This window comes from Alosa alosa, chromosome 22, assembly GCF_017589495.1.
Source record: "Alosa alosa isolate M-15738 ecotype Scorff River chromosome 22, AALO_Geno_1.1, whole genome shotgun sequence".
NCBI lineage: Eukaryota > Metazoa > Chordata > Actinopteri > Clupeiformes > Clupeidae > Alosa > Alosa alosa.
This window is the reverse complement of record NC_063210.1, coordinates 6,683,908-6,709,889: the sequence shown is the minus strand read 5'-3', so window position 1 is coordinate 6,709,889 and position 25,982 is coordinate 6,683,908. Positions and strand designations below refer to the sequence as shown.

At 40.0% G+C, this 25,982-nt stretch overlaps 1 protein-coding gene across 4 annotated transcripts in view; it reads left to right on the top strand.

Moving 5' to 3' along the window:
* eif2ak1 (eukaryotic translation initiation factor 2-alpha kinase 1) overlaps positions 1–25,982 on the top strand; it is a 40,634-nt gene that overhangs the window by 10,169 nt on the left and 4,483 nt on the right. For 3 of the 4 annotated variants that reach the window (XR_007192349.1, XM_048233064.1, XM_048233066.1), the window contains exons 12-13: positions 22,365–22,482; positions 23,210–23,289. Coding sequence is in view for 3 of the 4 variants with exons in the window: in XM_048233064.1 (XP_048089021.1) it covers positions 22,365–22,482; positions 23,210–23,289 (198 nt within the window). In the remaining variant the exon portion in view is untranslated. Of the gene's footprint in view, positions 1–22,364; positions 22,483–23,209; positions 23,314–25,982 lie in introns of those variants that run through there. The other variant, XM_048233067.1, reaches the window with a different exon arrangement.

Below are 25,982 nucleotides of genomic sequence, written 5' to 3'. Positions count from 1 at the left end.
AACTGTAGACCGAATTCCATAGTTGGTGCCCTCGGTTGTCATCCTATGGCCATCGAAGATTCTTTGACGTTTTGAATGATGCGTAATTCGTCTATTTCATAGCATTTCTGTTTGTCTTCTCCACACAATTAATTAACGATTCAGCTACGAAGGAAAGTATTCACATAGGCTTACTTTTCCCAAACAATATCACTCAAGTTCCCACGTAGTTCCCTCTTAATATTTTGTAATACTGGTACATCGTGCAACTTTACGTGCGTGTCGAGTAGGCAATTATGCTTAGCACTCGGTTATCTACCCCTTGCAGAAGTTGGGTGGCCCTCGGGATGATACACCCCACCACCACCACCACACACACACACACACACACCCAGTCACAGCTGCCAGAAAACTTGCTAGACGTGTTCAAGTTGGTCTAGATTATTCACTTCCATCTCCTGAACAGTGAGATAAATAGTCTGACGACATCAAAAGAATCGATATAGACCTACATGCACACCATATTCTTGTTTTTAGCCTATCTTCACTATTATCCCAGACAGTGGCGCAAAAAGTGGGATGCGCTATATGCGGCGCGTGGGGGCGCCAAAGCGATGGTAAAAATAATAATAATAATAATAATATATTTGGTATATTCTATATGTAGTTACTGTTGTACGTTTCTAAATCATTTCTGCATTTCCTCAATGTTAAATAACATTTTAGAGGACTAACAGGCTAGAGTAAGTAGCCTAGCCTATCTCATAAGATTCCATCATAGAATTTTGACATAGAAAAGGGAGGGGCGTGGCCTTCGGAGTGAGCAGGTACGAGTAGTGAGTTTTCGTCTATGAAAGATGGATACAGCAAAAAAAGAAAGAGGGAAAATGAGATTGCATGTCAAGGGATGCACAGTAGTTAAATAAGTGGATGGTGAAAAGCAACAGGTAGGATTTAAAGTATGACGTCTGTGCTTGGAGGCTTGCAAATATTCATGTTAACAGACTGCGTTTGCTAAGCATACCGATTGAAACATTAACCTATTCCATTAAGATAGCTAGGTGGCTACCATGCTCATACTGAACTTTTAATGGCAAACTGCAAACAGAAATGTCACGCTAGCAACAACTCATTCCATGTTTCCATTTCCTAACAATCCTAATATTAATAGCTTAATATTGTGCTGATAATGTGACAAACAAAGGCTAGAGTTGGATCAGCCTTATCCTTTGTGAGCAACAGCTGGCAAAAGGACGTTATGAGAACCGTTTAGACTCTCTTAAAGTCTTAAAGTGACAATGCACCATTTGACAATACTTCAAGTTCAAATTGGCAGAATTTCTTAAAAAATAATAATTTACACTAATAAATTATGTAAATTATTGGCCTTTTGTTTTACTTTAGTTGTTTGTGTTTTTTTTTTTTGGGGGGCAATTTGTTGTTGCATACCCCTCAAAAAATGGGTAGCTGCGCCCCTGATGATATCTTATTCCGATTACGTATGGTAAACACGTGCACGTCGGAATATTAGACCTTACGCCCAACTTCCGTGTTGTGGTGCTTTATAATATCTGTGGTGGTGAACACAAGTTTGCAAATGTGTTAGGGCACGTAGTGAAGGAGTCTAACGTTACATTTGTATTTGATAGATCCCAGATAGCAAAATTAGATGGCAGATGGCAGTGATTCTTAAACTAGGGGTCGCAAAAAACTTCCGTGGAGTCGCCAATTATTTTCTGTATTCAGTCTGAAATTATTATTAGGTGAAACAAAGGGAAATAATATTTGCCTTTTTCTTATTTACACGCAGTTAAGAGAAGAGAGAGAAATGTTTTCGTCTTTCAACGAGATCTGGTTCAGCCTATGGGCTACTGGTCCGCTGGTCTGCTCCCACCAAAGATTGTTAAGGCGGAGCAAGATATTTCATCAGGAGCCACTTCCGGGAACCCGGATCGCACGAGGGTCCAAAATCCCCTTTATGCAGAGCAGAGGCAGCGACTGCTCCATTGAAGTCTATGGGCATAGCTCAGAATTTCACCACATATGCTAAGGTCTTGGTTCTATAGAGTTAGGAATGTGAATTTCGGGCACATTTTCATGATCCTCAAACCCTTCTGAACATTTCAGGTACATTTTTAGCATTTTTGAGCAATCCAGTCTGGAGAAAATCAACCTTATATCAGGTGTGCGCCGGTTATTTCTGCCGCTGCTGTTGGCCGGTTGCAACTTACGCTCGTCAATACGTCATCGACACGCCTCTTTATGCAGACAGGATTCGATCCCCATTTCGCGCCCATAGACATGAACTACGACGAAGTATCTTGCTCCGCCTTAACAATCTTTGCTCCCACTATGCAAACTCAACTTGTTCCCGCTATTTTAAGTAAAACAAAACAAAAAACATAGTAATAATAATAATAATAATAATAATAATAAAGCTTTATTTGTATAGCACCTTTTTTGCATACCGAGCCAAGCGGTCTACAGAGGATGCAATCTGCTCTGCCCTCCACCCAGCCCTCACCCACCTGGAAAAAGAGACTCATATGTGAGATTGCTGTTTTATAGACTTCAGTTCTGCATTCAACACCATAATACCACAACAACTCATCTGCAAACTTCGACAAACTGGGACTCAGTACCTACCTCTGCAACTGGCTACTGGACTTCCTCTGTCAGAGGCCCCAAGTAGTGCGATGTTGGCAAGCAATACCTCAAAGCAGCATCACACTGAGCACAGGGGCCCCCCAAGTGGCGTGCTCAGTCCGGCTGCTCTTCACCCTGCTAACGATGACTGCTGCAACCTACAGCAACAATCACATGGTGAAATTTGCTGGCGACACAACTCTGGTGGGTCTCATCACCAAAGGGCTTGACGAGACTCAATACAGGTTGGAGGTCGACCATCTGACCCGCGTGGTGCAGGGACAACAACCTCCTGCTGAGCGTCCAGCAAGACCAAAGAGATTGTTGTTGACTTCGGAGAGGTCACACCCAACACCTGCCACTGACCATCGGCCGGTGCTGTGGTGGAGAGGCGAGCAGCACCAAATTCCTGGGGGTGCATCATCTTAAGACCTCTCCTGGACCACCAACACTGCATCACTGGCGAGAGGCTCCAGCGCCGCCTGTACTTCCTCGCGGAAACTCAGGGGAGCAAGTGCTCCACCAGCCATCATGACCACATTCTACCGGGGCACCATTGAGGCATCCTCTCCAGCTGTATCGCTGTGTGGGGGGAAGCTGCACTGAATACAACAGGAAAGCCCTGCAGGCATAGTGAACACAGCTGGAAGGATCATTGGTCTTCACTCCCCCCTGAAGGACATTTACACCACCCACCTCACCCGCCGGCTTGACCAAAATTGTGAGTGATGCAAGTCACCCCGCTCACAATCTGTTTGATCTACTGCCCTCTGGGAAGAGGTACAGAAGCCTGCGCTCCCCACTACCAGACTCACCAACGGCTTCATACACCAAGCTGTAGGATGCTGAACTCTCTCCCTCCTCCCCCTCCACCCTCAGCTACATAACATCCTGGACATTGGACCCACAATGGCCGCCTGCCTACTCCACTTGCACACTTGAACACTTGCACACTTGTACACTTTACAACTTGGTGTTGTTGTCCTGAAAACACAACACTTCTGCTGCTCTTACATAACTTGCACCACTATGCCACTTTCTTCATTACTCAGGTCAAAACAGAACTAGCCAAACCTCTTATTGGCCTGACTTTGCACTAGTTTTTTATTGACTGTCTATGCACAATTTCAACAAAATTTTGCTGCTCTTATTTTTCATTATTATATGTGCCCTCTTATTTACTTATTTACTTACTTTTTGTTTACTTGAATGTTATGTTTGTCTGTGGACTTAAAATTGGTAAAATATGTCTTGTCTTCACCGTGGGATAGTGAGAAGCGTAATTTGATCTCTTTGTATGTCTGGAACATGTGAAGAAATTGACAATAAAGCTGACTTTTGACTTTTTTTTTTTTTTTTTGACCTTTCATACACAGAATGCAGCTCAAAGTGCTTTACATTTGAAGCATGTAACACAATAATAGTCAGTCAGTCATTATCAATCACTTTTTTTTCTTTGCTGTTTATGTTATACTCAGCAACATATCAAAAATATAGAAAATGGCGTCATAAGACTGGCAGCCTTAACCCTCTTACCCCCACAAGCCGCCATATGGCAACTGTGGCAGGAAAAACTCCCATATTCCAGGAAGAAACCTTGAGCAGAACCTGACTTAATAGGGGAGCCCATCTGCTTCTGGCTGGCAAAGCCCCTCAATAGTAGCAGATGTAGAATAATCTGAAAATGTAGTCTACAGGATAAGATGAGTTAACTAAAAGCTTTCCTGTACAGGTATGTTTCAGATCTTTTAAAAAAATATTTACTGAACTTCGCCTGCTTGATGTACAGAGGCAGGGTGTTCCATAGTTTAGGGCATAATGGATAAGCGCAGCTTCTCCACTTTGTTTGTGGAGCACTTTGGGTACGATTAAAAGATTAGAATTGGATGATCTAAGTTTCCTTTGTGGTTGATAAGATATTAAAAGCTCAGAGATATATGAAGGTGCTATGCCATTCAGAGCTTTGTAAGTAATTAACATAACCTTAAAATCAATTCTATAGGAAATAGGGAACCAGTGCAGTTCAGCCAACACAGGGTGATGTGTTCTCTCTTCTTAGTCTTAGTTAAAAAGTCTAGCCCAGAGTTCTGTATGAGTGCCAATTTCTTTAGATGTTTTTGGGAAGACCAGTGAAAGTGCATTGCAGTAGTCTAACCTGCTAGTGATAAAGGCGTGAATTAGTTTTTCTGCATCTTGTTGAGTTAAAAGGGCCGCACTTTGGCAATGTTTCTCAAGTGGAAATAGGCTGTCTGAGTAACTTTACTGATATGGGGCTTAAAACTTAACTCTGCATCTAAGATGACACGAGGCTTGTTACTTTTTGGTTTGACCTGGTGTGCCAAGTTCCCCAGATTACTAAGAATAATATCTACGCTTTAGTTTTGGTCCAACCAGAAGTACCTCTGTTTTGTCATCATTTAGTTTCAAAAAGTTTTTGCTCATCCACTGATTAATGGAGGTTAGGCATGCAGTGAGGGAGCAAAGGCCATCTAAGGTTAGTTGGCTCCACAGAAAGATACAATTGGGTATCATCTGCGTAGCTGTGGAAGTTTACATTATGCTGACTTATGGCGTTTCCCAATGGAAGCATATATAGAAAATAGCAGGGGACCAAGGCAGCTCCCTGGGCCACACCAAAAGGCAAGTCATGTTTTCAGATACATGATCTCCTAGACTGATATAAAATCTCTGCCAGTAATGTAGGTTTGAAACCAGTTTAGAGCATTATCAGAGAGACCCACCCACTTATAAAGGTGAATTAGGATGCTATGATCAATGGTGTCAAATGCAGCACTCAAATCAGAAGAATAAGGATTGAGACTTTGTTTGAGTGGTAGCTAGTCTGAGATCATTGACTATCTTTACTAGAGCCGTTTCTGTGCTGTGATTTGATCTAAAACCTGATTGGAATTTTTCAAGGATACTGTTTTTTCGTTGGGGAAGGTGTTTAACTGATTGCAAACAACTTTTTCAAAGTACTTTGCTCAAAAAGCGATAGATTTGATATAGGCCTGTAGTTGCTCAGATTGGTATGGTCAAGTTTTGACTTTTTAAGTAAAAGGTTTCACAACAGCGGTTTTAAAAGCAGTTGGAAATATACCTGTTTCTAATGAGGTATTTATTACCTTGAGAAAAAGGGAGCTAAGCCATCATATACTTTTTGAGGAATGTAGTAGGGATTGGATCTAAAACACATGTTGAGGAGCGGTTTGAGTTATAATTTTACCAAGCTCAGATTGAGTAATAGTGCTAAAGGACCTTAATTTTGGGGGCTGTTTTTTGGGTGTACTATCAAACATATTACTTGTGTTACCAATAGCCTCCCTTATAGAAATGACTTTGTTTTTGAAGAAGTCTGCAAATTCTTAGCATCTTAGAGAGGATGCCTGACTGAGTGTATCAAAAGGTGTTTGATGCAATAGCCTATCAATGGTAGAGAACAACACCCTAGAGTTTCCACTGTTTTCAGCAATTACCTTAGAGAAGTGGTTCCTCCTCTCATTCGAATAGCTCTATTATAATTTGCAATTTTTCTTTTTAGAATGTACGGTGAACCTGTAACTTAGTTTTCTCCATGTTCTCTCAGCTTTCCTACATGATCTTTTTAGATCATGGATATTTTCGTTCATCAAGGTGTCAGTTTGCTACAGGGCCTTTTTTTTAGTCTTTAAAGGGTGCCACTCTGTCAAGCAGAGCCTAATTCACGATTAAGAGCCTCTACCATCTGATCAATGGGATGATGTAAAATATCTAAATTTATGGAGTCTATAAAGAGCAATGAACTGCTGTTCTGCTCTAATGTCAAATTCGATTTGATTTGATTGCAATTTGGGATGAATTTTTGGAGTATGTAGTACAATATTAAAAGATACACAATGATGATCAGACATATTTATATCATTTACTGATAAGTCTGTGACTTCTATCCCTCTGGAAATGACTAGATCGAGGGTGTTGCCAAGGTTGTGGGTGGGTCCTGTAACATGCTTTAGCTCTAAACTGTCCAACACATTAAGGAACTTACTGGCTTTAGCATCAGTTGCCTTATTGACATGAATATTGAAGTAAGCCATTTACAATTATCCGATCATAGCTAGTGATGATGAGCGACATAAGTTCAGAAAACTGGTCGAGAAAGCCAGTCCATAGTTTAGGAGGGCGGTATAAGGTTAATAGAAGTACAGCTGGGTCAGCCTTCAGAGTGAGGGCAATATACTCAAAGGAAGCAATTAAGCCAAAGTTGACTTCGTGTGTGCAACTATATTTGTTTGAGAGAATGGAGGCAATTCCACCACCTCGTTTGCCTTGTCTAATTGAGTGGAAGAAATTATAATTTGGGGACAAGTCTCAACAAGAACAGCTTAAGCTGTCTGAAGTCAGCCAGGTTTCAACAAGAAACAGAAAATCCAAATTTTTTCACTAATAAAATCATTGATTGCAAAGGTTTTGGTAGTAAGTGCACCTATATTTAGTAAACCCATGTTAGCTGAAAATGCCTCTGGCTTTTGAGAGGAATATGCTGAGGTATGGAAAGAATATTTGTTAGGTTTCTAGTTTTAAATTTGTCTTTTCTTTTTACTATACGTTGGGTAGAAATCAGCGTTGGAATAGAACTATAAGCATAAGTCATGCTATTGCATGACACAGCTTGATCTATGGTAGTAGTATTGTATGTTACCCTGCAGAAAACATTCTCAGACTCATCCACATGTATAATGCCATTCGAATCAATACCTGGGGGGCGTGAATCTGTAATATTTTCTACAGAATGTCAATGTCTCAGTGGTAGCCTACTAGCCAAAATGGACAGGTGGCTGCTTAAAAAATTGAACAAAAGCTCGTTAGTGCCATCTACCAGTGCGTCTACTCCTCCGTGATCCTCAGAAGTCTACAGGTCGGTGAGAATAAAAAAGAACAAACGGCGCGTCGGCTTTATCAGAAAGAATTTTTGAAATATGCATTCACTTGCCAAGTTAAAGATGCCTCGACCACCCACAATGTGTGATTTGCGGCGATGTTCTGGCGAATGAGAGCTTAAAACCTGTCAAAATGAAACGACATCTCAAAATACAGATGTCGGCTCAGCACCGTGGAGAAAAATCTCCGTGTCGCTGTATGCAGCATTCCTCCTAGAATTAACTTGCTATGTTCACGGAAGCATGGCCACCCTTCCCATTGAAGTTGTGAAAGATAGTAAACCAGAAAAGGGAAATAAAAAAATAGCCTACTGTTATTGTTATCGCCATAAATATAATTAATGTAACGTTGTAGGCCTAATGTTTATGTAATGCCATGTTTATTTTTTTATTGGTTTGTCTAGTTAAATGTTTTCCCTATTTATTTACGCTATTTTTGATAGTTTTCGTGTTATTCTTAGTCCTTTTTATTGCTTCTAAGTCAGCTGATGTCGTTGACATTTGTCCATTGGGAGCTTGCTATGGCTAGCTTTTGGCTAGGCTACTCTGCGAAAGATCTGCCGTGGCCGCCGAGCTGTTGCTGACCTGCGAGCTGCCATGCCAACTGACTCTGACATCCTTCCATCCATCCGTGAACAGTGCACTTCACTGTCTGGTCGAGGGGATCACTCGGGACAGCTGGACCTAGGCTAGCTACTCTGCGAAAGCTGCTGCCAACTGCAGACTAACGTTAACGGTGAAGAGCTGCAATCTCACGGAGCAACAAACGGTCGCTGTTAAGTCCACCGAATTGCGGATCTACACGATCGCCCAGTACTTTGGACTGTGCTCCAGTCATCTCCAGACTGCGGTCTACAAGGCCTAGCTTCTAACGTTAACGTTATCTCTAGACTGCCAGTGACCGGGTTGGTCAGTTGCTAAATAACTTTGTTGGCATTGCATCGGTTGTGAAGACACAGCTCTGTGCGCAGTTTTCACGGATCATCATTGCCCTTGGACATTTTCAGCTGGTTTGGAAATTGGACTCATATTAAAATCACTTTTCCGCCTTTTTAAATATATTTTCTTTTTTTATTTGTTTTGTTCTGTCTTGTATGTGTTGGTGTCACGGGTACGCTGGCGACTACGCCGCTCCGTCCGGCATTTTTTATATTTGTTATTTTTTAAATGTATTTGTCATGTCTTGATGTCATGGGTATGCTGGCGACTACGCCGCTCCATCCGGCATCGTTTGTCTTGTTGTTATGTGTCTTGTTTGTGGAGCGCTTTGGGTTGCACTATGTGCATGTTAAATGCGCTTTAAAAATAAATCTGACTTGACTTGACTTGACTAATGCTGGAATGTGTGTGTGCGTGCTTGTGTGTGCGCGCGCGCTACGCACATATCGCTCTGATCTGATATGGCGGCAGCCTACACTTGTTTAATCGTGATTGTTTGGTTTTCTCGGTTCTTGTTCATATGGAGTAAATAAAACAAATGACTTTGCTTTCTATTTTTTGCTTGATTTAGTTGTTAACGTTTGAGGGGGGTATTTGAGTAAGGACTTTGGTATGGAATGGGTTTGGGGAAAGTGGGGTCGCCAGACCTCGCCATACTTTTTTGTGGGGTCGCCAGACAAAAAGTTTAAGAACCACTGAGATAGCGGACCGCTGGTGGTATGTCTCCAGTGGCGTGTCGGTCCGCCGTTGGACCACCATCTCTTTAAATGTAACTTGTCATGAATATTAAGAAAAGTTAATAAAACTAGATGTACCGCATAGCGGTACAAAATATGACCACCGCTCAATCCTGTACATCCATTCCGCGAAAATAAATCATATTAATGAATTTGTCTCCATCTTCTACTCCATCCCCCACTCTTGAAACTTTTGTGTATGCTTGTTTGGAATGTGTGTTTGCACACATTCCTCACACAAAGTTGCCTACTGGCGCTGCAAAGGTGAATAGATTTGTAGCACTTGCCAAAAAATGTGTAGCATTGTTATAAAAGCTTTAACATTTCTAAACAATCACAAGTAGGGCAGTTCATCACAGTCCATCCATTGCATCTGGACTGATGAAAGGTACACCTGTAGGCTACATTGTATTTGGGAAAAGCAGAAGGTAGCAGCATAATGTATTTATTTATTTATTAAACAAAACAATCCCTGTCAGTTCCATGCAGTTTATAACAGCTATCAAGAAGAGAGGTCATGTCATGGATTTTTGTGAATGTTTCTTCTTCTACATATTCATAAGTTTAGTTATCTAGTTCATATGACATTCAGCTTTATTGTCAATGCACAAATTAAATACCAGTAGTCTAAAACAAAATGCCGTTTTACCCAGTGGTGCAAATAACTGACATGTCCAAAAGGGCCTTCATGAAATGCGTTGCGAGACTGTTCATACACATTTTAACGGGCCAAGTTGAAGAGCTACTGTCCGTTATTGTTGGTGCAAATAATATGCTGATTTATGTTCCCTTGCATTTTGCAACTATGAGGTCCATGGTTAGTCTGGTTAGTTACCAAGCTCAATCTTTTGACGCAATCTTTTGATTTTCACCCAGCATAGTCCATGGTAGGCGCCCGATAGAAATACTGTATTGTTTAATTTTGCGATTGAGATATCCACGCACTGGCGCCCTCCCTGCGACGTGTTCGCCCCCGGTTTCAGAGCTATTCTAAACGCAAAAATGCATAGAGGGACAAAACCGTGGCTGTTAAAAAAATATAAGCTATATAAGGTAGGCCCTATGCTAGGCCTATTACACAACACAAATTGTCACTAGGCTAAGAAAATCTCCTTTGGGAACCAATGGCTTACAGTATCAAGCGGACTTATATTAGCCTATATTACATGTTTCAGAAATACTACCCATCCCTGGGAACAGGCAGATTACATATTTATAGTTGGCCATATAATGACATACTTAGGTTAATACTGTATTTCACCAGTTAGGGCACAAAAATGGCCAGTAGCTGCACTGTGTAGCCTATCTTGACATGTCTTTAAGTTTTGGGTTACAATATACCGGTAGTGGGCTCTCTGTTGATTTTAATGAGTAGGCCTAAGCCTAAAGTTAAAGCATTTCTATCATAATTGACCAGACTTTGACCTTTTGTCTTCTTTTAACAAAATTCTGGCTATGATTGTTCCTTGTATTGCATCATGAGCCATCACTGCACCTATTGCATTCTACTGTTGTTAGCCTTAAGCCTAGCTCAGTCATTATGTTGTACCACATCACCCTCCATTAGAAGTGCAATGAGCTGCATTGAGCATAATAAACTGCATTTAGAATTCCTAAATCGTTGGTCCAGTAGTGGGCCGGTCCAGGAGAAAATTGCCAGGGCCGAATTTTGTTCCCAGTCCGACCCTGCCGCCAGCCAGCTATGCCCCCAATGGACCGCCAGTGGTCCGCCAGCCTCTTATCTGGGATGTTATAGCCTACTGAAGGCAATTCATTTATGATGTAATGTGAGTAGTATATTATCATGAACTATCTGTCAAAAATAAGCCCGCCCCTGAAATGTCATAAATCACGTCATAACCACGCCTCCTTTTAATGCAAATTAGCCATGTGGTTGTCACCACGTGTTGTTTGTTATTGCTATTGTTTTGTGAGTCATGTGACAGTCATGTGACTGGTGTCAAACCCCTGGGCAGCCATATTGGATGTAAAGTCATGTGACAGTCATGTGTCTGTTGTCAAACAATGCCACGCCCTTTGGCATCCATATTGGATGTAGTGTCATGTGACAGTCATGTGACTGATGTCAAACCCTGGGCAGCCATATTGGCCCCAAACCCACATGTGTGTTTTGTGGATAATGGGGATCAGATAAACTTTGTAAGAGTTGTATATGTTTAGTGGTAAATGGGGATAGATATAAAGTGTGCTGCTAGCCCAGAGGAAAGAAAATGTTAAAATGAGAGCTCCTCTCTTTCTCAGTTGTTTCTCCTAGACAATAATGAGATCACAGTGATATAAAAATGAGATTATTGCTTTTGTCTCCCGCTTCTCAGGTTTGTCTCTGGAGCAAAAGAGTTAAGTTATCTCAGTGTAGACTCCCTTTAATAATGCTCAGTGTTGTCTAATTTATACATCTCATATTTTACTCAGGCTGATCCACCAGAGAGCTCTCTCTGTAAACTCATGCAAATTCTCATTTCAGATCATTTTGGTAAATCTCAGATTAGGCTCCATCAGTTCTGATCTCTTCACAAGCTTGAAGATCTCTTCATCTCAAGTCCTTTTTTGATTTACAAAAGAGATCTCAGCAAAGGCTTATACAATACTCAGACTTGCTCAATTTATATATCTCATATTTTACTCAGGCTTATCCATCAGAGAGCTCTCTAAGTGAACTAATGTAATGCTCATCCAGAACTATTTGTTTTATAAATTAGTCTGATCTGTAAGAGCTTAGCTGTTGTACAACAATTCTCAAATGATTTTCATTGGCTTATTTGTTTTAATTGCACATATTTTCAAGTTCACATTTGCAAACAGTAGGCCTAACCATGTGATGTGACCACCACACATGACGATGCTCTGACAGACCTCTGAAGTTAAGCCTACAAAAAAGCTACCATCTATGCCCATACAAGGAGATCACCTGTTAAATTCTCGCCAAGGGGAGGCGACTAAATCGGAGAGGCAGTTTTTTCCTCAACACACTTTTGTCCTCAACCTTCGAGTAGATATTATAATCAATGGTGCGTGAAGGCGGCACAATTTGATTTTTGCTACCCCAGAGCTAACTGCTAACTTGTTAGCAAGTTAGAGAAATCAAGTTAGACTCCAGAGGTCTATGATGGTCGGACGTGACAAACTTCGGCGTGCAGAAGACTCCTACCAGAAAATGCAGTCTAGATTTGGCCCAGTGAAACCAAGTGAAGCGGTGTGTGGGTATGAAGGATTGTGCAGAACTTGCCACCACGAAAACTCAGAGAAGGTACATTAACATTTTGGTAATTTGCTAACGTTCTTGCATATTTTTTAGACTCAATATATAATTGAACAACCTGACGAAGCAGCACAGAAAGTTAGCTAGCTAGTTAATGTTAGCTACTTGTAAGTTACATCACTGGCTGTGCCGCTTGTATATAAAGCTAACGTTAGACAATTTAACGCGTTGCTAGCTTACTTTGCCTTATACAGCTTTAGTCTGTATGTTTTGAATGGTGTTAAGCCATGCTGTAGCCAAAATGCACGGAATTTTAAAATGTCTTTGGGATGTCAGTCAAGATGATGGCGCTTAACGTTATTGCCACTGGTTTAAACTGGTTCCAGCTCAATTCCACTGAAAAGAGGCCGGCAGCTCTGGAAGACTACGCTAGACCATCAGATCAAATTGCTGAACAAACAGCGCACCAAAATGGTAAGTATATTTTCCCCACAATATGTTCTCATTTTTGTTTAACCTGCTATAAATTACAGCATATTGTAACAGGAGTGAAAGGGCATTCTTGTAACCCAGGTAAACTAGGAAGTAGCGTTGCTGCAGTGGAGGGATCGTGAAATAGGCAAGTCAGCATCTGCAGTCATGAATAACTTGCCAGTCAACATTTCTTTTGCAATTAATAGAATCTGTAGCATGCAAATCAAACCAGCTATTAGCCTAATATAAAACCATGATATATCTAGGTATGGTGAAGGGTATGTGATGTGGGGTTATCTATCTATCTTTTTAATTACAAAGGCCAAGGGAACTTTATCAGGATGCATAGTATCCTGAGTCCATTCAATAACTGGCCTTTAAAAATAAAAATCTGCCTGCCTCTATGGGATTTATTAATTTACGATACCTGGTTCATTCACAAAGAATATTGGTGTGTTTAAAGGTTGGATTTTTTCCTCATTTTTTAATTGAGGCATTAAGATCAATTTCCAACAGATGATTTATTGTATTCCTCTGGTTGTCTTAACTTATGCACAGTTGATGGTTTTATAAAGACACCCCTACACCAATAAATAGTTCATGTAGACTGTCACACAATGGTAAGTGGAACATTGGCCACAGCTTGTAACAACTTCATTTTTTACCATTCTTTGCGTATGTGTACACAAGGATGTGTAACCTTGTGTAACTTTGTGTAACTTGGGAATTACAACAGAAAGGAACACGTTTCAGCTAATCAAAATCAATGACTGAAAGTGTCAGTTTCAGAGCTATTATTACCACACTGATAGATTGATTTTGCTTTTTATTTGCAGCCTACGTTATGCACTGTGGAACGCTCTGGGCGGATGGACAGCTGTGGAATCCACAAAGGTCAAGAAGGCTTTTTGTTACGAGGGCTGGAGGTTCCAAAACATCCATGAAGCTGGGGTAATTTTCTCTTATTTTAAATTATTTCCAATTGTGGTGAGCATTATTGGTGGGCTTTTTATAAAGGGTAGACCTCTATTGCACTAAAATTATTCAACCTTTATACAGTTAACATCAAACTGTGTAGCTATGAAAGCTACAAAATCACATTGTCATAGAAATGATAGAGGCTTAAATTTCCACTAGGTTTTATGAAGATATTTTACAGATGGGCTGAACATACATCAAAAGTAAAAAAAAATGACATGGCCAAAATGATTAACTCACCAACAATATTTGTTGTATGGTGTATACCAGGGATCACCAAATGGTGGACGCGATCCGAGTCGGACGTGGCGTGATCCTATCGGACCCAGACCATAATAGCCTAATTTAGATTTTCACGTAAGATTTCAAAGCTGCGCTAAATGTTTCGTTGGTTAGGATAACAGCATTTACTTCAGGAGCTTCAGGAACCATAATTTCGCTTGCTGCGAATAGTCTACGATACGGGGGCAATACCACGCAAAACTGTCACGTCCGTAACGCCAACTAGGCTAAATATGGATGTGACAGTTTTGCACAGAATTGCCCTGGACCTCTTCTATTCTGAGACAGGCGATTTTTAAAAGCGCCAATTTGAAGCACCTCTACTAGACAAAGCATATTGAGCAAGCATAGGGTAGGCTAGGCCCATTCAACAGTGAACTGAGACCACAGAATATTTTACGATTTAAGAAGGCAATATGATTGATCCACCACAATCTAGTTAAGCCGACATGCATTCACTGCCCAACAACGTGATGTTCCTGGGTTTCCAGGATTTCGGGTCAACATAAAAAAAACTAAAAAAATTAAATTAAACTTGCTGATTAATGGGTTCAAGGAACCAGCCTTGTCTCAGCTCAAATTTTATTTTAAGTTCACGTTAAGATCTTTAAAATAGCCAAGGCTACTCAGTTTTTCTCCCCAATCACTCTTATCTTGCCTTATTTCTCCTCATTTCGAATGTTGCTTTTTAGGCTACTTATTTTATTTCACATTAAACATTAGGCCTAGGCCTACAATCTTCTTGAATTTCCCCTTGGGGATCAATAAAGTATCTATCTATCTATCTATCTATCTATCTATCTACAACTAGGCTCCATCCATCCATCCTAATATTATATATACACAGTGGCGATTCTAGACATTTTTTAACAAGGGTGGCACTAGTGAGGCACTGATTCAAGGGTGGCATGAGGCAAAACATCAGATAAACAGAAACAGGCTCAAGATGTGAAATTAGCACAAATACATTAGGGAAACCAGATGCAAACACCATACTCATAAATTGAAGGACAAAAAACACAAATACCTTACTCTCACATAAAATGTCTTTGTACTTGAATAAAATTTAATACAAACATATTAAAGTTAATTATCTAAGTTGTCTGTCACTGGGCTATGCTGTTCTAAAAAAATTCCATCATGGGGACATTAAAATATAATCAATTTTATTATATTACTGTAAATGAAGATATACAAAATATACTCATCCAAGACATTTCCCCCACTCTATGGCCATCTATTTTTGTAGCTGTTACAATAATTTGACCTGCTTTTTTGTCTATTTGTTTATTTTCTCAAGAAACTTGAGGTTGGTATGAAGGAGTGTATTGTGTATGTGAGCAATTTCATCTTCCTGAATCTCAATATTACGATCACAACAAGTCTGGGCAAATTATTAATTAAATTTTCACGTGGGGTAACTTGTTGCAGGGCAACCATAACCGGTTCCATGTCTTCCGATTAGATGATTAATCATCAGTTTCTTGAGAACTTTAAAGTTCTCAAGAAACTTGATGTTAGTATGAAGGAGTGTATTGTGGATGTGTGAAAACATTGTGCATGTTGCACATGGTGCAACTTCTTGCAGGGCAACCACATAACCGGTTCCATGTGTTTGAATTGGATGACTAAAGTTCTCAAGAAACTTATTTACCTGAATCTCAATATTCTGATCACAACAACTCTGGGCAAATTACAAGTCAGCACCAGTGCTGCATTCCTTGTTTTGCACTTTTATAATCACATCACCAAAAGTAGGTTATTGGTTTTACCAAAATAATTTGGCACTATTTTTAAACTACAAACCTATAAAGTATTTTGATACAAAATATGATGCCATTTTTTTCCAACTAAATAAAATAAAAATGACCACATACTATTTTGTATTTTACATACATGTATCAGACATACTGCCTATCCCTGGCTGTTGGCTGCAGCAACTCAAGCTAGGTAGTACTGATTGTTTTGTGTTTGTTTTGTGTTTATGTTAGTTTTGATCCAATTTGACAGCTTTGCTATGTTGCCCACCCAAAATTTCTACCAGCCCACCCAAATATAGTAGCCTAGCCTAGGTTAGAACCAGCCCTGCCCTGCATGGAGACATATTTTACGATAATAATGGAGAAAATGTTAGCAAAACTTTAGGTTTTTGTTAACGGAATCTCCGACCCTCATTCATCTATTTTAAGCAACAGCCCACATTCTGCCTTCAATCCAGCCGAGACAAATTGAAATAAATGTTTTTTTTTTTTTTAAAGCTGTCATCGCCATAGGCACGATATTTAGGCTACCTCTGTTAAAGCCTACACAAAGTTGCGTGATTAAGGAGTATTTCCTGATCGGGAAACCTTTCGTTCCGCAGTTCAATTGTGCCGCAGGCCAATAAAGGCAAGTGTGTTTGCCACTTACATTTCTGACGTCTGACACTTCACACTGCTGCAAGTGCATCAAGAAAGGTCCCGCCTTACACCATGTTAATGGCCAATCGTAGACTAGGATTTGGGGTGGCACCTGGGGCTAATCGAATCTCAAGGGTGGACTGTGCCACCGGAGCCACCCTCTGGCTCGCCCTGTATATATATATTATACATACATACATATACATAGCCTAAACATTATGATGCTCTGGACCTTTGCTTGAGGAAATTTTCCGTAATCTGACCTCGCTGAAGATTAATTGAATACCCCTGGTGTATACTGTATTTTCTGTATTTTGTTTTTGTTCTTGACAATTGTCAGTGTCTCTTGAGTGATCAGAGCTAAATGTTTTGGGCTAATTTAGATGTAATATTGAGTCATTGTCTTTGATTTACTCCTTGTTTACAAATCATTGACCCTAAATTGATCCATAGCTCTTGTTGGAAATCACTGTGTGCCTTGGAAACAAAATGGCACAGCCAATTTAATGGACAGGGAAATTGATCTATAGCTCTTGTTGGAAATCACTGTGTAAACTGTTCATAGGAAAAACTTAAATTCTGCTACAAAGTCTTAATTTTTGGACTAGCCTGCAAGCAAGGGAAATGGGGAAAAAATAGCCCAGGGCCATCCTATATCATTGAAATGTATAGTTGCTCAACATTCAAAGCTTTAAAAGGGCGGGCGGGAGAATTCCTTTCAAACTGCCCATGCAAAGGTTGCGCTTACGACCATATGTATTCAAAAACAAAGGGAATGACTTAAGTGCATTGTGTTGCTCAACTTTCAAAGAAAAGCCAACCTTCCTCCAAAGTTGACGTTGATTCAACTTCGCCGCTTGCCATAGCCACCTTCCTTGTTGTTCACTGTCTCAGGACTGTCGCTATCCTGTTAAGCCCGCCTTTAAGACTCTCTAACAAAATAGATGGGCTGTGATTGGATGACGTCCATGGCGTCAGCCAATAGAAATCCCTATGGTTTGATACTAGACATTACAGGCTGAGCAAATTAATATATGCCGCTAGGGTGCGTCTAGATTTCTAGGATAGGAAAAACAACAACAATGTGAAAATTCAACAGGGGGTTGATTAACGCCAGAGATCGTCTAATTTAGTGTTGCACGGTGCACCGATACTACAAAAGTGTTGCAATAGCTATTAGCAGTTGTTACAATACCTAATTTTATTAGTATCAATACTTTTAAGAATGACCGTGTTCTTGTTTGTGTGCACAAGGCATGCTTCTAGTGCCTCCTCCCCAAGCCTGTGGCTGTCGTCTTTTCTCCTCACACACATATGTGGCAGCTGTCGTGCCATAAACAGCGAGACATTGCTGCTAGTTTAGCTTAAGTGATTCTGTGGTAACACATAATAATAGGCTAATATCAAGTTGATTTGCTCACTTGCACCTCTCATAACCTACCTAGGCTATGAGATATGCAATGAGGTCTACTATTGGGTTTAATGTCATTTAGAAATAGGCAGCAACCTTTGCAAACTTTTACATCTGAGAGAGCTCCTTGCTAACTAATTCTGCTAGCTCAGGTCATGTATGTCATTCGTAATTAGTGCTAAAATCATTATTGAACATGATCCCTTCTATGAACTTGATAGTTTTTTATTTACATTTATTTTATCTAATGACAGACAACAATGAATTGCATCCACATATCCTTATGCATTATGTGCAACTATTATTCACTAGCCTAAAACCGTGAGACTGAAGGCTACAGTAATTACTCACGTATTTCTTAAAGTGACAAACACTCAATTACACCTAGGCCTACACACCACATTAAAATTTGCCTAGGTGTAATAGTTTAAAAATAAATATTAAGTATTCAAATGACTAAATATGTTTAGCAATTAAGCAGATTAATAGTAATTATGCAGATAAAAAAATACTATACATTAACTGTACACTTTATATGAATTGAAGGTATATGAAATAGAAACATATGAAATAAGCCATAATTTTCTGTGTGTGTGGAAAGAGTCAAGCAGAATCTAGGATGCCCACTGGTGTGAATGATAACACTATATTCAATATTACTGATGATGTCAAGGTGGTCTGGGCCCCCAAATCAAATACATTTTTTAAGAATTATCGAAGAAGTATTGAAATCGCAATTCTTGATGTGGTATCGGTATCGAAACAATAATTTTGGTATCGTGGCAACTATACTAGTCTAATTTCTTAGGATATGCAAAACAATACTTTGGGTTTTTCGCACCGCAGCAATGAATCAACATAATCAGTCGAAAAGGAGAGGACAGCACATCATGGGGAAGTGTTGTTTTAATTGTCATTATGGATTTGATCTGGTGTTTTACAAGCGATAATGGGTGTGATGTAGGTCTTAATTTTCATGTAAGTGGTCTTAAAAAAAGTCTTATTTGGGGTGGTCAAACCTGGGGAAACCCTGTAATGGAAAGAAGATACCGAAGGCTTTTTTGCCATATTGAGTCAGCTTTACTTTCTTGTCCATAACTTGTCTAGGTTATGACACATTTTATTGTTCTTGTTTGTTTATTGTATTGTTTATTGCCTGGTGAGCTCGAACAACAAGGCTTTGAATCAGTTTACACCAGATTTGCCCTTCAATGAGACTGTGTGACATGTTCCAGCAATACTCATCACTTAAACCTCACTGATCACAGGAGAAATGTTCCTGTTGAAACCCACTATCAGAACTAAACAAGGCAACGCTGCATTTAGTTGTTATGCGTTCTGACTATAGAGCCAGCTCCCAGATGACAAAAGAAATTGCCCAAATTACTTTTTTGACATCAGGACTCTGAACTAAACTATTTTCAGATGCCCATTTTTTTTTTACACTGAATAGGCTTAGTCCAACCAAAACAAGGTTTTGCCTAGTGGTAAGCTGGATAGGGGTTAATCCTAGTCTGACAATACAGTTTACTCACTAGATGAGGTGAGGGAATTCAACAAACTTGTTTAAGCTTGACAAATATATCAATACAATCTGTTTTTCAATTGGGCAACATATAGCAAATGTGAGTGGTAGCTATCACATCCCCCATTCTGTGTTTAAGTGATTAATAAGGTGTGTCTGATCTTTGTGCTGTATCAAATTTCCCACAGTTATGAAAGCAGGCGGTCAAACAAATGTCTTACTTTGTATTTTTGAGTGGCTCACAAACTAACAATGTTCTATTTTCTGCTCTTCTCTCCCTCCTCCCTTTGGTTGGTTCCACCACAAGGATAAAAGACGCAGATTGACCAGCCCACGCTTTCATCCACCATTGTACACAGTATGGCACGCTTTGGCACAAGTTCAGTTTGTTTATGTTATTGTTTATTAGTTCATTCCTCTGTTGTATGATTTATAGATAGATTTAAATTGTCATTGTGCAGTTGGTCCGTACAATGCAATTTGCTTGTGCAGCTTTTAAAAATAATAAAAATAATAAAAAATAAGAATACACAATTTTTAAAAATAACATATCAAGGCATTAACATGCTTCCATTGCTTGAAGTCCATTTTAAAGTGCAACTGTGCAAGCTCCCATTGCTTAAAGTCCATTTTTAAAGTACAACTGTTTTGCTTTGTTTTATAAAATAAAAGTTTGAAATGCTATGGAGTGCCCTATTTTTTGACCCTCAAACTGATATCTCAATTGTAACTCCTACTTCTCAACAGTTTCTCATTGCAATGTCTCCTCATTTGCTCTATTATTTCTCCTAAGGAGAAACAAATTGTAAATGAGACTACACTCAAACATATAAGAGATCTCCCATTATTTCTCCTGCTTCTCAAACTAATATCTCTTATGTGACTCCATCTGCTCTATTATTTCTCCTAAGGAGAAACAAGTTGTAAGTGAGACTACACTCAAACACATAAGAGATCTCCTGTACTTCTCCTGCTTCTCAAACTAATATCTCTTATGTGACTCCTACTTGTCTTATTGCTATGTGTCTCATCTTTTGCTTGTTTTATTTCTCAAAATTAGGAGAAATAATTGTGACAAAAGTAATACTTAAATGATCCTTAAAAGAGAATCACCATTTTGCCTCCTTAGCAACAGAAGGGATACAAATGAGAAGCAAAAGTTTCCTCTGGGAGCATAGCCGTTAACCTGTTTAGCATGTTGTTAGAGGTTCTGGTTGAAAAAATGTGTTAGCTATAAGTTACAAGTGCTAACCAGTAGGCCACGGCTTTGTCCGGGCATGTCTCTGAGTGTGTTGTTTGAGCCCCCTTTCATGTGGGGGGTCTGCCTACTACCTACGTACACTAGTGCTGATAACATTGTAAAAGATCTGTTTATGAGTAGTGACGTCTGTATGCAGACACCTGGTTATCTATAAACCCTTTTGGTAGTGGGTGTGTTTTGCCCCGGCATGTCTCTAGGATTGAGATTATAAAAGCTGTGGGTGATGTATAGCTATCATTGTTAGCAGTGATTTTGAACAGAACTTACCATGGCTGACATGATTGAATCGGCAAAATCAAAGAGACGGATTACACTCACGCCTGTTAGCGCTAAGCTATCGAATCCTGAAATGACTTATGCACATAAAGGAGGAGACCTGAAACTTTTGTTAATTTTCTGAGTAAACCTAATGATGGCGTGGAATACCAATGGTTGTTGAACGATGGGCGCATAGGAGGCTATGTTTTTGACAAGGAAGATCGCAGTGTGAAGCTATACGCTTTGACATCTCCGGATTTGGCGTTTTCAGACGACATGGCGCACATTTCATTTTGTGATGCAGATTGGGTGATGTTTAGGGACTCTTGGAAGGATATTGTACAGCCTGCTATGGACAGTCGCTACACAGCATCATGGAATAGTCCAGCCTATATCAAGTCATATGATAGGGGTCTCAAACAATACACTCAGAGACATATCCTGACCCAACACCTCCTCTACAAAGTGAGGGGGTTCATAGACCCCCAATACATACATACATAATTAACCACTGTGTTTGTAATCAGTTAAGCAGTACGTCTAACACTATATGATAAGACACATGAAAGGGGCTTCAAACATCACACACAGTGACATGCCCGGGCCCAACACCTCCTCCAGGCATAGACCCATTTGGTCACACACACACACACACACACACGACCCCATGATTCTAGTTATAAAAATTACAGTACATGGGATTTGGCTGACACCTTTTTAACCAAAGCGCCTAGCAATATGGTAACCAATTTAAACTTTTAAAAAAATATATATATTTTTTAGTCCATATCTCTCAACATCTCTAGGACTTATCAAAAAATAAAAGTAAACTTCATACTACTCTCAGCCATTAATATAGTTGCTAGGAGTGGGGGTCGAACCCACGAGGATACAAACATCCATTTGATCTTAAGTCCAACGCCTTAATAGATAGATAGATAGATACTTTATTGATCCCCAGGGGAAATTCAATTCATTATGTAACTTCAACAGCTTTTTGACAAAAACGATTTCTCCATTGATTATAGCTTCGTGTAATTTATATTGTACATGATCAAACTCAGCACTGTCCTCAAATATTTGACTCTTATTAATTTTGTGATGCATACAATAGGGACTATAGCAGGTGGTCATATTTCTTATTGAATAAGCGAGAGTTCGAAATAAAAATGTCGTGTCAAATTTGAAAAATAACAATTTGCTGCTCACTTGGCGGTAACAAATGTTCTAGATTGCAGGCGTGTTTATACTGTGTATTACTGGTAGAATGTACAACCTAAATACTGTTCCACGTGAGCAACATCTTAACTTTCAGTCTTTTTCTGTTGTCCTATTAAAGCCTAGAAATATATTTCTCCATGGACATGACAGTCATGTAAGGATTGGTGATTTCGGGCTGGCTTGCAAGGATATAATTCTGGACGATAATGAGACGCTACCCACCACTTCTTGCAATGGTAAGAAACATTATTCTGCAGTGGCCCACTGCCCACAATACTTTTTACTAAACACGCGTCTTTGTAATATGCCGATAGATGGCGCCATTGTTATTCTGTGGGTTTGATTACCAGAAGACTGTGAGAGAAGTCATGCCATCACCATTGCTCTGATCATAACCAATGTAACTGCCTTAATTAAGTTATGGCATAGTCTAATTTGCGTACATCTTTCAGCAAATGTGTGTCTCTATTTGCATGCATACATCACTGCATGCTATATGAAAAGGTTCAATGGACTTCATAGCATCTAAGAAGAAAAATCCATATTTTAATCTTTATAGCAAAGGCCCTAATGGGCAAACTTCCCAGTTATATTTGTAGTCTTTTGTCATTTTGCCCTTCTAACACCCGTTCCTCAAACAAGCTTACACTGCTCAAGCTTACACTGAGCAGTGTCACTGCTTCTAGTGTTCTATTGTATTCCAATATATTTTAGCTCTCCTTAGTCTTTGTTGTCTCTAAATCTGTGTCCTCTGTGTTAGTGTGCTGTGGTTGTTAGTTTGCGTTGATGTCTTTGCTCTGTACCCATGTCCCATGATGTATTTTTTTTGTCTTTCAAATAATTGCTGCCATCTTGACCAGGACTCCCTGGCAGAAGAGACATTGTGTCTCAATGGGACCTTCCTGGTAAAATAAAGGTTTAAATAAAAAAAATAAAAAAAATTGTGTTGATCTCTTTCAACAGGTTCAACACACACAACAGGTGTTGGAACATTTGTGTATGCTGCCCCTGAGCAACTGGAAGGATCCCATTATGACTCCAAGGTGAAGTAGGCCTATAGCATGGGCCTATCATTATTTGGCCACTGGGTGAATAAAGTATTTTGTCGTACAAAAAAAATGAAATGCTTCTGAATTTATAGTGATGACATAACAGTGAAGATACAATAAATAGGCTAGTGTCCCCATTTAACTGCGTACTTTGTATACCTTGTTTTCTGTTTCAGCCCTTTTATGGTGCTTAGCAGATGCTTTTGCCCAAAGTGTAAATATATTTTTGAAAACATTTGTTTACTTTTAGTGTTTTGTTTTCTGTCCAGACCCTAGGGGTATTTCACAAAACCTAGATAAGGGATTAAGCTGGGATTTTTAGGTTATCCTGGATGAATTTAGCCTTGACTTGGTTTCACAAAAGAGATGCCACATAAGTTACCATGGGGATTTATTCTCTGCACCTAGTCTGGTCCCGGCCAGGCTAACAGCCAAGCTAAGTTAATTCTAATGGTAATTATGTGGTCTTATTGGTTCAGCTAGCTGTCATTCACATCAGACCTCCGTGCTAATTTTAAGGAGCTTTATTCCATTTATAAACTATTTGCTAAATGTATTTGCTCGCAAAACAAAACAGATTGTCTGCCTACTACCATATGGTTATTTTAATTGTGATAGCCTTATAATTATTAACATAGGCCTAGGTACTCATTGTTTGCTTATTTTATTGATAGACGTTTGATGAATAGCTTACTGTAGTTGATTGGAAGTGGAGGGGCAAGTTTTCGAAGGTATCTTTAACTATAATATTAAGGTATATCATACTATGTGTATCTTTGCAGTGGCAAGCGCTTTCTTAATGATGTTGCGTGCCGAGACAAGGAAGCACTCACACGTGGGTGCATAATGAATTTGCATTCAGTTGGTCTACCACACCTACTTCTGCTGTTTTACAGAAATAGCCATGATTCCCCATTCCAAAAAGGATAACTTTACTTCATTGTTAGTCTATATCAAAAGCGGTTGTTCACTTTGTGTGAATGACGCTATTTTCCGCGTCTTTATTATTCCAACCGTGGGCACTTTGGAGCAGAGACGAGAACGCGCACACATCCTGAATTACTTACACCTGGCTTGACATAGTCGCTCCTACTCATCCTGAATTGGCATTAGTGAAACGAGTTGAGCTAGAATGACCAGACAACGCTATGTCAAACCTCGCTTTATCACTTATCTTGGATGTCTTAATTCTGCCTTTGTGAAATACCCCTCTGGGGCCTGTTGCACAAAAGCAGAATAAAGACATCCGGGATAAGTTACTGAGCTGCGCTCAATGAATCCAAAACAAGAGCGCACAGGCTTAATTGGTTGCACAACGAGCAAGCCAGGATGAGCAGACAAGGATTCATCAAGCCAGGTGAAACCTATCCTGGATAAGTGCGCGCTCACGGCTCCCTCAAATAGACCCCGCCACCGACCCCAGATTCACTGATTCACCATGGCAACTAGAGCGGCTTCATTGCTTCTTCTACGGTGTGAAGTAGGTAGCGAATAGCCTTTTCACAACAGCAACAAACAGCAACACCTCTGTTTAGGAGAATATTGCAACTAGTGCCGCGACCACCACGCCAAAAATGGTTAGGCACTCCTGTGGATCACATTGTCGCGATGACAGGTCGGAATGGCGATATGTAAAAGCTAATTAATGATCACAAACGTTTAAATAATGACAGTGGGTCTAGTTATATGTGATAACAATGTGTAGTGGGCAGTGGAATAACTATTGGTGTCCGTTTGTGGTGACTGATGACTGAGATAAGGGATGAGATTAAATAGATCCTGGAATTTAGCCTGGTCTGGAGCAGGCTAGCTCCACAGAATAAATCGGCATGGTGATTTATACCATAACATATCCTGCTGCCCCCTATCCCGCTTTTGTGCAACCGGATCACGGATAAATTGAGCCAGGATAACCAAGACATCCCGGCTTAATCCCTTATCCTAGTTTTGTGCAATAGGCCCCAGGATGAGCAGACACGGATTCATCAAGCCAGGTGAAACCTATCCTGGATAAGTGCGCGTTCACGGCTCCCTCAAATAGACCCCGCCACCGATCACAGATTCACTGATTCACCATGGCAACTAGAGCGGCTTCATTGCTTCTTCTACGGTGTGAAGTAGGTAGCGATAGCCTTTTCACAACAGCAACAAACAGCAACACCTCTGTTTAGGAGAATATTGCAACTAGTGCCGCCACCACCACGCTGAAATGGTTAGGGCACTCCCGTGACGCCACATTGTCGCATGACAGGTCGGAATGGCTTATATGTAAAAGTTAATTAATGATCACAAACGTTTAAATAATGACAGTGGGTCTAGTTATATGTGATAACAATGTGTAGTGGGCAGTGGAATAACTATTGGTTTCCGTTTGTGGTGACTGCTGATAAGGGATGAGATTAAATAGATCCTGGAACTTAGCCTGGGGCCTATTGCACAAAACTAGGATAAGGGATTAAGCCGGGATATCTTGGTTATCCTGGCTCAATTTATCCGTGATCCAGTTGCACAAAAGCGGGATAGGGGGCAGCAGGATATGTTATGGTATACTGTAAGTCACCATGGCGATTTATTCTGTGGAGCTAGCCTGCTCCAGACCAGGCTAAGTTCCAGGATCCATTTTCTATTTTTTCATCACACATCAAAACACACACACACACACACACACATATCTGACTTTCTCCAAC